Source organism: Triplophysa rosa, linkage group LG12 (genome assembly GCF_024868665.1).
Source record: "Triplophysa rosa linkage group LG12, Trosa_1v2, whole genome shotgun sequence".
Classification (NCBI taxonomy): Eukaryota; Metazoa; Chordata; class Actinopteri; order Cypriniformes; family Nemacheilidae; genus Triplophysa; species Triplophysa rosa.
Window position 1 is genome coordinate 22,808,297 of NC_079901.1, and position 14,280 is coordinate 22,822,576.

At 38.4% G+C, this 14,280-nt stretch overlaps 1 protein-coding gene across 1 annotated transcript in view; it reads right to left on the reverse strand.

Moving 5' to 3' along the window:
• Window positions 1-14,280, reverse strand: part of ptprq (protein tyrosine phosphatase receptor type Q) — a 40,078-nt gene that overhangs the window by 8,945 nt on the left and 16,853 nt on the right. Inside the window, exons 22-40 of the mRNA XM_057347656.1 lie at window positions 14,019-14,147; window positions 13,732-13,878; window positions 12,004-12,164; window positions 10,870-11,287; window positions 10,495-10,656; window positions 10,229-10,408; window positions 9,022-9,129; window positions 8,653-8,934; window positions 7,309-7,590; window positions 6,791-6,911; window positions 6,609-6,713; window positions 6,141-6,288; window positions 5,000-5,250; window positions 4,299-4,309; window positions 2,934-3,383; window positions 2,584-2,859; window positions 1,398-1,549; window positions 642-783; window positions 262-543 (exon numbers count right to left, since the gene is read on the reverse strand). Coding sequence (XP_057203639.1) covers window positions 262-543; window positions 642-783; window positions 1,398-1,549; window positions 2,584-2,859; window positions 2,934-3,383; window positions 4,299-4,309; window positions 5,000-5,250; window positions 6,141-6,288; window positions 6,609-6,713; window positions 6,791-6,911; window positions 7,309-7,590; window positions 8,653-8,934; window positions 9,022-9,129; window positions 10,229-10,408; window positions 10,495-10,656; window positions 10,870-11,287; window positions 12,004-12,164; window positions 13,732-13,878; window positions 14,019-14,147 — 3,807 coding nt within the window. The remainder of the gene's footprint in view (window positions 1-261; window positions 544-641; window positions 784-1,397; window positions 1,550-2,583; window positions 2,860-2,933; window positions 3,384-4,298; window positions 4,310-4,999; window positions 5,251-6,140; window positions 6,289-6,608; window positions 6,714-6,790; window positions 6,912-7,308; window positions 7,591-8,652; window positions 8,935-9,021; window positions 9,130-10,228; window positions 10,409-10,494; window positions 10,657-10,869; window positions 11,288-12,003; window positions 12,165-13,731; window positions 13,879-14,018; window positions 14,148-14,280) is intronic.

Here is a 14,280-nt window from a genome sequence, read left to right on the forward strand (position 1 = left end):
TTCATCATTTTGTTTGGTTTTGATGTAAAGTTTTTTTGGTTTTGAGTTGTTTGGTTTTGATGTAAAGTTAGCTGTGCATATTCACTTACTCTTTCTTTTGGACTTTTTATCACATTTATAAAAAAGTCGAGATGAAGCAAAATTCAAAGAGTAAACAATGCAACTCTCATTTCCATATAAGCATCATAAAGCTCAAACGCGACGTCACGGCTGCGGGTCTTCTGGATTGTTTATTTGAATGACACCGTCAGGACACTGTACCTGACTCCGATGGAGTGTGTGCCGTGCAGTTTGCCTCCTCTCCCGCTCCGGCTGAATTAACCGCCGCCACGCTGATGATGTAGAAGGCATCAGGTGACAGACCGTTGAAGGTGTGGACCACTGTGTATGTGAGCGTGAGGGGATGAGCCTCCTCCTCCCGATCTCCAGAGCGGATGAGGTAATGCAGAATCTCTCCGTTTGGATGAACCGGAGGCTCCCATTCCATATACACCGAATTCCAATCCAAACCGGAGCACGTCAGATTCCCAACTGCATCCGACACTGTAACATTCAGAATATGGGTGTGGTTTGTGATGTGAAGATTCAAGTTCCACTTTCAAACCCCAAACATCGATCGATTGTATGCTTTTGTGCGTTACCTGACTCATTGGTGGTGAATATGACAGGTAAGCTGTACTGCTCTCCGTTTCCAGCTCTGGTTTGTGTGCTGACGCTGATCTCGTACGAGTTATGAGGTCTGAAGCCTCTCAGTTCTGCGTGTGTGGATGCATCTGATGAGTTCTGGAGATAACATGGGTATGTGAATTTAATATAAACCTTTTTCATTTTTCACATATGTGACTCGGGACCACAAAACCAGTCATAAGGGTCAATTCTTTTTTAAATTCTAGATCATCGGAATAAATAAGCTTTCCATTGATGTATGGTTTGTTAGGATAGGACAATATTTGGCCGAGATACAAGAATCTGAGGGTGCAAAAAATCAGAATATTGAGAAAATGGTCCCATCAGAGGCTAGGTTGCAGGCTGTTTTGCTTGTTTTAACGCTCTCTATTGGCTTACCGCTGTAATGACGTCATGGAATGAACCTGAAAGCAGAAATCCTAAGCTTTACATAGAGACCAAACTTGAGTGGGTAATTCCCAAAGAGCGGGCAGCAGCGAGCCATGTTTGTAGGTGTGTTTCCGGCCATTTTTGTTCGCGATTTTGCTGCATCCACTCACAAAAATAAAGTTTTATATAATTACGGTAGGAAATTTACAAAACGTCTTCATGGAACATGATTGTTTTACTTAATATTCAAATGATTTTGGGCATAAAAGAAACCCAAATAGTGCTACTTAAGAAGGTTTTGTGGTCCAGGCTCACAAATAAACATGAACACAGGTGTGCACCTGATGTCTGATGGTGTACGTGTTCAGTTCCAGTATTCTGAAGCCGTAATGCTGCACGATTCCGTTGGGTTCCAGACTGGGTTCCCACTGAAGCCAAACGGAGTCTGAAGTGTGGTTGAATATACTCAGATTGCGTGGCGGTGACATCGGTCCTGAACACGCAGACACAAGAGACATTAAACATGTAGCTCAATCCGTAGAGGGTTCAATCCCAGAGAACACTCATACTGGTCAAAAACAAAAGTATATCATGAATGCACTGTAAGTCACTTTGAATAAAACTGTCTGACAGATTCATAAATGCTAAATGCAATGTTAAAGCAAACACATGATGTCTTGTATAGTTTGGCTTGAAATTGGTTTTAAAGTTAAGATATTCAATCATTTTTTTATTGCATAAATATCACAAGCCAAAACATCAAATCATATACTTTAGGGATGCACAATGTTAAAGAAAAATGCAATATGTGGAAACTTGACAACAATGCGATATACACTACATGAATGAATAAGGTTTGAACTATGTTCAAATATATTTGAAGAGTTTGGTTCCAAAATGAGAAAACTCTCTTTTTTATTGTGCATTCCAATTAATATCAATCAAACTGGAGTTGGTTTGTTTTGATTTAAGGCACAATAACTCAAAAAATACAGCTAACTAACACAAGAAAACATTATATAAAACATGATTTTAGAATTTATTATCTCATTTTGGAACCAAACTCTTCATTTAAACTTGAAAATGATAACCTCATACACATTTCACTATCTTTCTGAATGATGATCATCTTCCACGTCAAAGCACAAGCATGCACACAAATTTGTGCATATACATAACTTTTTAAAGTATTAAAATCATTCAATTATTGCAATACACAACCTTACCTTAGATTTATACTTTTTTTCAGATTTCCAAACAACACATGAAGAGTTTGGTTCTAAAATTAGATAACTTTCAAAAATCATGTTTTTTATTATGTTATCATGTTTTTATTGTGCTAGTTAGCTGTATTTGTTCAGTTATTATGCCGTAAATCAAAACAAACCAACTGCAGTTTGATTGATATTAATCGGAATGCACAATAAAAAACATGATTTTTGAAAATGTTTAAAAACATATCACACATCAAACTTTAAAGTATGGATATTCATCATTTCAAGTATAATCAAACACGGATCATCTAACCTGCTTCATCAGTATGCAGGGGTATGATCACGGCAGGCCCGACGCCCTGCCGGGTCACCGCGGCGACTGAGAGATTGTAAGGTGTGAATGGAGTGAGATCTGTCAGCGTTACATGAGTTTCAGGGGTGAAGTTTCTGTGGACGGCTCCAGACCCCTGTAGCGCGATGGCATAATCTATGATCTCTCCGTTGGGCTCCGCTGGAGGAAACCACGTCACATAGATGGAAGCCCAAGAGAGATTTCTGCTAGCTCCTGGGAATGGAGGAGAACCTGGAACTAGAAGACGCACAAACCCAAACATTTCAGTGGACCTGCACTGGAGAATAAGCAGGAATATGCTGCGTGCATACCATCTTCATTGGTTCGCAGGTGAAGCATCGTGGTGTGATTTACGGCTGCCCCCGCGCCGGTCGCCGGGGTAACTTTGATGACGTATGGAAAGTACTTCCTGAGCTTGGTGAACAGGTAGATGTTTTCCGTGGTCGAGGTGGAGAGGGTGGCGTTGAGCGTCCGGTTGATGGAGGGATGGGTCGTGCCCGCCTCTTCCAAACTGAGCAGGTAGAACACTTTACCGTTGGGCTCCAGAGGAGGATCCCAACTGATCACCACGGCCGTGGAGCTGTAGACTTTAGCTGTGAGGTTGTGGACCGGACCGCTCGGTACTGCAGCAGGCGAAAGAGATAGAGCATGAATATATTTGACGAGTGGCCAACAGTTACACTTTAGAAAAGGGAAGTGCAGAAGGATCTTTCCTTCCCCAAACTGAAGTGTAAGAAACTGTGACACAATGCGTTTGTGTGCTGTGACATAAAATGAACGATGAGATGAAAATCTCAGAAGAAATGTCAGAAAACATGAGAAATGATATTTTGATTTTTAATAAAAGCATATTTTTAGGACAATTTTAAGACAATTCACACTGTGTCATTATTTTAATGCTAAAGAATGTGAAAAAATGAGGGCTGTCAAACGATTAATCGCAATTAATCGCATCCAGAATAAACGTTTGTCTTTACATAATATATGTCTGTGTACTGTGCATATTAATTTTGTATCTATAAATACAAACACATACACATGAATACATATTTAGGAAATATTTACATGTATTTATTTATATTTACCAATAATTGAAATTATATATAAATGTTTATTAATTTTGAGATTTTTCTTAAATATACGTATGCATGTATGTGTATGTGTTAATAAATACAAAATTATTATGCACAGTACACAGGTATATACGATCTTATTCTGGATGCGATTAATCGCGATTAATCGTTTGACAGCCCTAGAAAAAATAAAAAATATATTTGTGTCTGGGATGAATACTGTGTAATGAGAATGAGATTTTTCACATCACAATAATGAGCTCAATTATTTAGTAAGAAACGACACAATGTGACAAATCTTAATGGTCTTCAAACATGCTCCATGTGCAAAACATGATTTCTTCTTTGTTTTCAGGGCCATTTCTTCATGAGATTTACCCATTAGATGTGCACAGCATCATTTTAATTCACAAATACTTCAAACAACAATAAAACAACACTGCAGAGTCAATACTGTAAAGAAACAGCAGAGAACATGTTTTGCACCTTATAGCGAAATCGCTAATAGAAAACATAATATTTAGTACAAACACATATGCACACATACACACAAACAGATCTACATTACACACATCTGTAGAAATGATCAAATGTTAAACAAACTCCAACACAACCTGCAAAATTCAGAGTCAAAGTACAACATCAGAGACACAGGAAAGGAGAAACAGAACAAGCCAGATGTTAAAACCCTTCATGAATCTTGTCCACTGATTTGGACTGAACTGAGCTGGTGAAGATGGACGGCTCCAAATCAATCCCACGCAACCGTAAACAAAACAGCTACTATCATTGTTGCTTTCAACGAAACACTTTTCTCAGACACACCGGGGAGAAAGCCTTCATTTGGTTCAGAAGGTCACCTCTGCACCCGTTTTCACCAAAATCACACAAAAACTGAGCTGAAGATGAAACCTTGACATACGGAGCTGAAGTTTGATATTTTTGCGACATGAATTAACCAATGGCATGGGTTTGGGGGCGGGGCTATCGGACCAAAGTGACAAGAAAGAATTGCCTGAAAAGAATCATCATTTGTTATTTGTGCTATTCTGTTTAGGGATGAGAAACGACACTTCAGCTTCAACCTTTGAATCCCTTCTTTCATCAGAATGATTTAATCTCAGTCACAAGTATACAAGTGTTTGAAATATGAAGTTCCCAGAAACTATTCTATTTCTATTTCTCAACAAATCCTGTGAGAGGAAACTCAAGCTGAGATCGTCTGGAGGTTTGAGATCAAACACACGCCTGATAGAGGCTCGACGGTCCCAGTTTGCAGTCGGAAGGAAGCGGTCTCCTTTCACAGGATGTGCTGAATCTGTGCTGTGTGTTTCGGTGTGATTTTTTGAGAGTAATCGGTTGGAAAAGTGATGCAGAGGTGTGATTCCGCCCCGAGCGTATGAGGCCACTGACCCTCCTCTAGTGTAGTGAAGTTGAGAGGGGGGCTGTACACTTCCCCATCACCAGCAGAAGTGCTGGAACTCATCCACACACTGTACGTCTGTCCTGCTATGAGATCAGACAGCACACAGCCGTGATCTGAACCCGGGACCCTCTATGAAAGGACAAAGAGAGAGAAGAACCTGATCATTTAGTGAACAACTACATTAGCATTATATCGTCAGTGTGGGGCAAGTTACTCTGAAAAGGTAATTCATTACTAGTTACTAATTACATATTCAATAGTGTAATTAGATTACTGTACAAATGACTCTCTCCAAAAAGTATTTAGTTACTAATTACTTTCTATATCCTATATCAACCTTGATTAGTTAAGTGATTCAAGGATAGACATGAAACGGCTCTTTTAATTCATTCAAATAAATAATATAAAACAACACAAAGTCGTATTATTAACTGACCAAAGAAATGTGAGAATTATACATTAAAGCACAGATTTTAAAGTTAGACTTTGAATTTTGATGTCAGTTCCACTATTGCACACACATACTGTATATTACACAAAGTATTTAGTTTAATTACATCAGAAGTAACTGTAATTACAGAAAAAATAAGAGTAATCCCTTACTTTACATTTTCAAGGGGAAAGTAATTTAATCACAGTAACTAATTACTTAGTAATTAGTTACACCCAACACTGTATATAGTGTGTGTGCATGTCTTTCTGACTTTGTGTACATAAAACAACAACAACATCTCTTCCATTTTTCATTTAATGTTATTTCTAGAGCACTTTTAATGATGTGCATTAAATGCTTTCTAGACAACCTTCACGTTACGTTAAAGGTAAATGTGTGTTTTTCTAGTAGTTTCAGTGTAACTTCACTAATTGAATTTGTATTACAAATCATCGGCAACAAAAAACAGGTCTTTTAATAAGGAACGTCGTCAAATGCACAGCTCGACAAAGATGCAAAAACGTCTTTACAAAATACAAGATGTGATTTGATGTATACATATACTGTACTGTATGTATGTGTGGACCTGTGTAAAGAGCGTGTTATTGTCTGTGTAGTAGACGGTGTAGAGCTGGATGATGCCGTTGGGTTGGGTCGGAGGAGACCAACTGAGACGCACTGTAGAGGTCGTGAGGAGCACAAATGACACATTCTGTGGAGGGTCCGATGGAGCTGCATCAAAGAAAAAGATCAAGTCTCAGTGAGAACGCAAGGAGGAGATATTTCAACAAACTGTGCTTTTAAAAATTCATGTATTTCATGTAAGGAAGCAAATAGAGTGTTTGTAACCGTTGTGGCTCTTCATGTTAAATGGGTGCATTATCACAACTTCTATGTTGGAGGGTCATATAATAATTACGATATTATCATACAGGAAGTATTACCACCATATCAATACTCGTGGTTATTGTCAATATTGTGATACCCCTACCATTCACATTTACCTGATTCTACGGTACTGAACGTGATGTAAATCAACAGTCCTCCATCTCCCAGTCGAGTCCAGCTGCTGACCGAGGCGTTATACTGACCCGGCCCATCAACACTGACCACCACTGATGTTTCAGTCACATTCGCCACGAACTCAGAGCTCAGATTCCTATCAAACATAGTTGTATCCCTCAATAGCAAAATACGATTAGTAGACTTTCAATATAAGACTTTTAAACAACTCACCAAACTCTTACTACATAATACAAGATCTCAGAGTTGGCCTCGTCCGGAGCTTTCCAGGACAACTCCACTTCTGTATCTGACAATTTCCTGGCGACTAGGAATTTTGGAGGTGAACCGGGTACTGTCATTTAGGAAAAACATCCACGATAGGTTACCAGACCCCAAACAAGTGACGGACACGCCACAGCGGAGAAAGACTTCATTATGTACAGACATGAAGGAAGTTTGGGAGAATAAATGCGAGGGGACGTCCAGCACACAGATCTGTAAATCAAACCACTAAAAAGGATTAAATGTGAGAAAACGTGTCCATAACGTCCCATAAAACTCCCAGAATGCTGTCTGAATTGTCCTATGAGAGAAGAAATAAAACGGTAATAAACTTGGTTAAAAAAAATGTAGGCGAATTAGGCAGCGATCCTTTCACATCCCTCATACATTCACCAGAGAAGACGCTAGAAAGGAAAAGGTTAATTATACGCATATTTCTCCTTTCTCAAAGAAAAACAAACACTCACTGTCTTCCAGTGTCGTGATGTTCAGAATCTCACTGCTGTGGTTGCCCATCCCGACCCGTGTGGCGGCCTGTACGCTGACCCGGTAACGCGTGTACTTCCTCAGGTGGGACAGGACAGCGAAGGGCACGGGTGTGGTTTTGTTCAGAGCGTGTGTGGCGTTCCAGTAATCCACATTGTAGAACAGAATGATGCCGTTTGCGAGGAGCGGCGGAGACCATGAGACGTTTACCTCGCTGGATCCGATGCTCTCATAGATCAGATCGGAAGGTGGACTGCCAGGCACTGCCACAGACAGAACAAACTAGTAAATTACTTTTGGTTTGGTACAAATACTATTAACTTTCAAAAACATACACACTTTTACCGTATAACAGCCTTTGTAAAACAACATGCAATTCATTGATTTTCATTAAAAAAAGGTAAATACTATATAAAATACAATCCATTACCTGTATAATTACTTTTTTTTCCCGACAAAAATGAGTCTACTTACGTGTAATAGTAGCATACTTGTTTTATATAAAAAAGTAGGCTATGCTCTCAGTCGACTTTTTATGTACAAAAATATACTTAAAACTACAGTATACTTATTATAGTGACAGTCTGTCCTCAATCTTTTAATGAAGATATTCAGTCCTCAAAATTATAATAAAGTATTCTAAGTGTACTAGGCTTGTTTAGTGTCGTGATTGAGATGCCTATTTTGCATACTGTCTTATAAACATACATGTTCAATGTTAAATATTCAACTATATTGTAAATATTAATAATATTATATTTTAAGTTCAGAGAAAATATTCTTGCAGTATTAAACTAGTATATAGTATACCTAGTGTAGTGTACTTCCATTAGTATTGAACAAGTAAACTATCTTCACTTATATATAGTATAATTACAGTACCAACAAAAAAATAGTTATGTGCTCAAATTTGACTACTGTTACACTTAAAGTATACTTTCATAAACTAGAAAAGTGGGCCAATGTAGTAGTACTGGAATCGTACACTTATAGTCCAAGTTTACTATTAGTACATATTGTAGTGTACTTACTACAAAAAGTATACTTAAAATATACTTGAACTTTACTTAAGTATACTTAATAAATTAAACTTACTGCTACACACATAAGGACACAGAACTGCATGCAAAAGTCAATGTTCTGTGCAGTCAAAATATTACAAACGTTACCAATTTGACTAACTAAATTAGACATGTTTCTCCCAAATGACACACCTGGAGCATGCACACTAACCACTATGCCTGAAGTGCACCGTTTTATTGGCCTCTGCATTCATCAAGCAGTTCAAATGGCACTTTAAATGAAATATGAACACACTGACTCACCGTCCTCTCCTGAAAGCATCTGAAGAGTATCAGATATCTGCTCTCCGTGGCCGTGTTGTGTATACGCAAGGACCGTCACATTGTAGTACGTGTATGGCTTCAGATATCGTAGCGTGACGCCGGCTGACGTGCTGTTGACCGTGTCGCTGTACGTTCCGTTGCTGTACGTGACCTCGTACTGTCGGATGATGCCGTTGGGTTTCTCCGGCGGTGACCAGCTGAGAGTGACGTTGGAGGATGTGGTTCTCACTACGGTCAGATCACGCGGGGGCGAATCGGGCTCTGTAAAAAAAATACAGTATGAAGGTACTGAAAGATCCAACAAGTCTGAAAGAATGTCTACATGAGATATTAAAAGAGACTCCGTACCATCCTCCAGTGTCACAACAAAGATGTAGTCATCTTCGCCCTGAGGGCTTTCACCCACAGCTGTGGATGCCGCCACACGCAACTTATAACTGCTGTACTTCTCCAAACCTGTATGTGACATAGCGTTTATGCAGTCGAGCCACACACCATTTGCACCAAAAATACACACTTACAAATGTATGAGCGTCATTGACATGCCAATATCAAACCAAGTGCCATTTATTTGAAATTAAATCGTACGAGCATATATTTCAAATACACTGTTTATCATGTGGACACTTTGAAGCGCATAGTTAAGGTAATGTAAACTACACCTGTGTGAACCTGAGGGAAAATGATGCTGTCTTCAACTTCAAGTGCACCTGGGAAACTCGTATTTGTTCAAGTCGGAACAAACCATGTAAATGTATATAGATCCAAACTGAATATCATACTGGATAAAAGTTCAAAGTCATTTTAAAATGGCTCAGACAGTGAAGGATCGGGCTTTAGCATCATTTGTCTGCAGATGCAAAGTTTATCATAGTTTACTAAATCTGAAACTATTAAAACATTTCTGTTTACTGAAATCAAATACATTTTAAATACAAACCCGATTCCAAAAAAGTTGGGACACTGTACAAATTGTGAATAAAAAAGGAATGCAATAATTTACGAATCTCATAAACTTATANATCATACTGGATAAAAGTACAAAGTCATTTTAAAATGGCTCAGACAGTGAAGGATCGGGCTTTAGCATCATTTGTCTGCAGATGCAAAGTTTATCACAGTTTATTAAATCTGAAACTATTAAAACATTTCTGTTTACTGAAATCAAATACATTTTAAATATAAATATTACTTGAAAATGTTGAACTAAGCGAAAATTGAAGAACGGAAATAAGTTTAAGCTGAGGCACTAAAATTATTAACTGAAAATAAACAAAAACCGAACTAATGCTAAAATCAAAATATATAGCAACATAAAAAATAAACAAATAAATAAAAAATGACAAAAGCACATAACAAAATTGCTAAAAAATAAACATCAATATTTTTAAGTAGCTTTTATATTTTTTTGTTTGAATAAAATTACCATAAAAAACAAAACTCTGCTAAATACATTATTTTATTAGGTAATTCAATAAAATTCGTACATGTTTAGGGTCACTTTTATCTTTTCATTCTGTTTTTAAACAACCAATCACATTCATTGGTGTATTACCTGTGAGCACTGCACTGGTGGTGCTCGTCACCTCCCGTAACTCCTGGTTGGTATGGAGATTCTGCGCATACACGGTGTAATAGGTTATCTTGCCGTTCGGGTTGAGCGGCGGATCCCAGCTGACCCGAACAGAGGTGGAGCTAATGTTCTGATAGGACACGTCCTGAACTGAGCTGGGCACTGCAGAATAACAGTAGAGTTAGCGTAGTGCACATAGCTGACGTACTCATGGTTCTTTTGCTAAAGGACATCTGATGGTCTTTTACCCTGTTCAGCTGTTTTCACCGTAACTTGGGTTGAAGGTCCTTCTCCAATGATGTTGTTTGCCGTCACGCTAAATTTGTACTCCGTGAAAGGACTTAGTCTTCTGATCACATACACCATCTGATCAAATGAGAACTCTACAGTCTCCTCAGTGGCTGGCAGGACTGTCAATCAAACACAGCAGACGCAACCAGAAAGTGACTTTTCTATCTTAAGCTCTGAAAATGGATCAGCTAACAGTAGAAACTTGATCTGAAGCTATAACGTCAAAGACGATGGGAAAAGAAGACAAAGATACTAGTGAAGGTCATAAGGGAACACCCTACTGATTTTTTGTGATGTCATAACGGGCGGAGTCAGTGAGAGGTGTTATTTACCCTCTATTCCGATGGTTGTTGCAACTCGTGTTGGGAAGTTTGTCTGCTGCTCGGTGAAGCCTGTTGCCACTGCCCTAGTGAAGCGGCGAGGCTGGTAGGGGCTTAAGTTAACCAATGGCGGCTGGTCAGTGCTAAAGATAAAAGGTGACAGTTCAGTCGGAAGGTCCATGGTTACGGCCTCTGTCTCAGTCTCAGCAGACGCATCTATTCTGTCGTGAGTCACCGTAAGCCAAGGAGGGGGAGTGTGGGGGGTGCTCGGTGTCAAAGGAAGGTCAGAGGTCAGTTCAGTGTTTGTTTGGTCAGTACTGGTTAAATGAACGCCCGAAGTAGGAGAGGTTCCATGTGGAGTCAAAGTGAAGATGTTAGGCGTGGTGATGTCAAGCGATCTTGCATTGCGACGTATCGGTGGAGAGTCCATCTGTCGAGATATATAATAGTAAAGCAAAACCAAACACAGACTACGCTAGTCAAATATATAAAAAATATAAAAAAATGTATTTTGTATCTACAGTATAAAATAAAGGCTACCTAACCACAAATTATTTTTTAAATATTTATTAAAGTAATAAAAGTGCACATTTTACTTTTCTTCTTCATATTAAAAATATTTTTATAAGCTTATTGTTGTGAATGGTAAGGAGAAGGTTTTCAGCAATGATTTTAGGTACTTGCTCAATAACTGATTGAGCCCAAAATGTTATAGATTGCAGCTTTGATGGTGATTTCTTTACTATAGTAAAATAACTTTTCAGATCATTTCAAATCATTAATATTATTAAAGTGGAGTTCACCCTAAAATGAAAATTCTGTCATCGTTTATTCACCCTGTCATTTCAAACCACAGAACACAAAAGAAGATATTTTGAAGAAAGTTGGTAACCGAACAGCACTGGACTGTTGTATGCACACAAAACCAAAGCAAGTCAATGGGGTCCAGTTAGCGACATTTTTCAAAATATCTTCTTTTGTGTTCTGCGGAAGAACGTCATACAGGTTTGAAATGACAAAAGGGTGAGTAAATGATGACAGAATTTTTAGTATTTAACTATCCTTTTCAATTTAAAATACAGTATTTTTGACAGGTTGCACGAGATGTGTTTGTGTAATCTGTAGATGTACGTGTGTGTCTTTTACCCATCTTCGCAGGGTGATGTCCTGTACAAGTGTACTGTAGTGCCGTACTAGGATCCTGTAGTGTGTGATGAGTCCGTTTGGTTGGCTCGGAGCTCTCCATGACAGACGCACAGATGTCGAGTCGATGGCCTCCACAGTCAGATTAGACACAGCGCTCGGGGCTGACACAAAAACACACACACGTACAGTTATAAAGAGACTTATACTGTGTATATAAAGACAACTACTGTGTACTTTACAGGGTACTTTACCAAAGGACGAATGGACTTCTGAGGAATAACAATTCCATCTGTCTAACATCTTGCATAAGAATATTAGTAGTAACAGTAACACTTTACAATAAGGTTGTATTCATGAACAATTGATTTCTCTGTTATCACGAGTCATGTCCTTCTGCTCCATCTTTATATAAATAAAACTTATTTGTGCTGATTTTCACACAAAGTCTTATGTCAGGACAATGATTTTTCATCCATGTTATGATCTCTTCTTTGGGGAAAGATCCTATAGAGATGATGTCTACTGTATCATTCATGTTGGGAGAAATAAGCCGACACAACAGACACTGTTGACATTAAGTGAGAACGTTGCTATGGAAAGCATAGAGCTCACATCCTTTTTTGTTAACTTGGTAATTCATATTTCATCCATTGTTGAGATCTCTTCTAAAAGAGTTTCATTTTATCGCCAGCAGAAAATCTTAGAAGCACTAGGCATAAAAATCTCTTTGTATAGTTTCTCTGATGTCTAGGAGAAACAGCTAGGTTTATGTTTTTATGGCTTCATTGAAGCACAATGAACACTATTATTGACAAACAACAGCCGTGCGTCTTTCCAAGAGTAACTGGATGGTGTTATGGAATTGTTTGCAATCCAGAGCACCACAAGAGATTTTGACAAAATATCATGCAAACCTGCGGCTAAAAATGTCTTTTTTATCATCAGAAAGATACTAGTCTTCATACAGTAGATCAGAACAATCCACTGCTAACTTGACACAGCACAGATCCTCCTCTCACCGTCCACACTATCAACAAGTCAACAGTGTTCGAGATGAAAAGATTCCTAATGTCACCAAAATGCAACACCACACCATCAAGCATGATGGAGGTCATGTGACCAGAAGCTGGATGTGCTGCCACAACTAAATGGATTCTGTTATGACAAAGAATGTTTGGAAACTAGGGATGCTAAACGATTAATCGCGAGTTTGCGTTTACATAATGAATGTCTGTGTACTGTACATGTCAATTTTGTATTTATGAACACATACACATACATGCATATACAGTATTTCAGAAAAATATCAAATATAAAAATGTATAAACGTTTGTATATAATAAAAAAAATTATAAATATAAATAAACACATCTTAATATTTCCTCAATATGAATACGTGTATGTGTTATTTTTGTGTTTATACATACAAAATTAATATGCACAGTACACAGACTGTATTATGTAAACACAGACTTTATTTTATTTCAGACTATTATTGCGATTAATCATCCGTGAAAATATAGCAGGAAAACCAAAGCAATTACACAAGAGAACATCTCAAAAATAAAACTACACAACTGAACCGAGTTACGTCGGGATCCAACATGACATGAGATGCAGGACCCAAACACCTTTTTAAATCAAAATATTTCTGAAGGGAACGGTGACTCAAAAAGGAAAAGTTACTCAAACAGTATTTTATATTTGATGTGTCTGCTTATATTTCACCTTCTGCTAGCGTAGTAATGTTGATCACAGCTTCTGGTCCTGTGGCTCCGGCTGATTTGGCCATGACATGGATGTAGTACAGTGTGTAAGGAGTCAGTCCGGTGTAAGTAAACATCAGATCGAACGTGCTGTTCTCACTTATAAACCCTGAAATACACACAATACATGATCTGTATGCGTTTTGTGAGAAGGCATGTGGGTTGGGTTAAGTGACAATCATAACGACTGATGAGGAAAGTGCACTAATCCTGGACCTGTTGGATGGTCAAGACGGAGAAATTAGTTACCTGCCGAGCTGTTGAGTTGGATGACGTAACTGAAACGTCCAGTGATGATCTTCGGGGGTTCCCAAGTTAGAGACAGAGATTTGGAGGTGATGTTTCTCACCATTATGTTTTGTGGAGGATCTTCAGGAGCTGTAAAACACAACCACACCTAAACATACTATATGAGCTCAACTAATGCCTCGTTCACCAGGGGTTGGCGGTTAGGTCGCTAGTGGGCTTTCCCACTATTGGTGAGGAAGAAGAATCACGTTCTTGTTGGGTT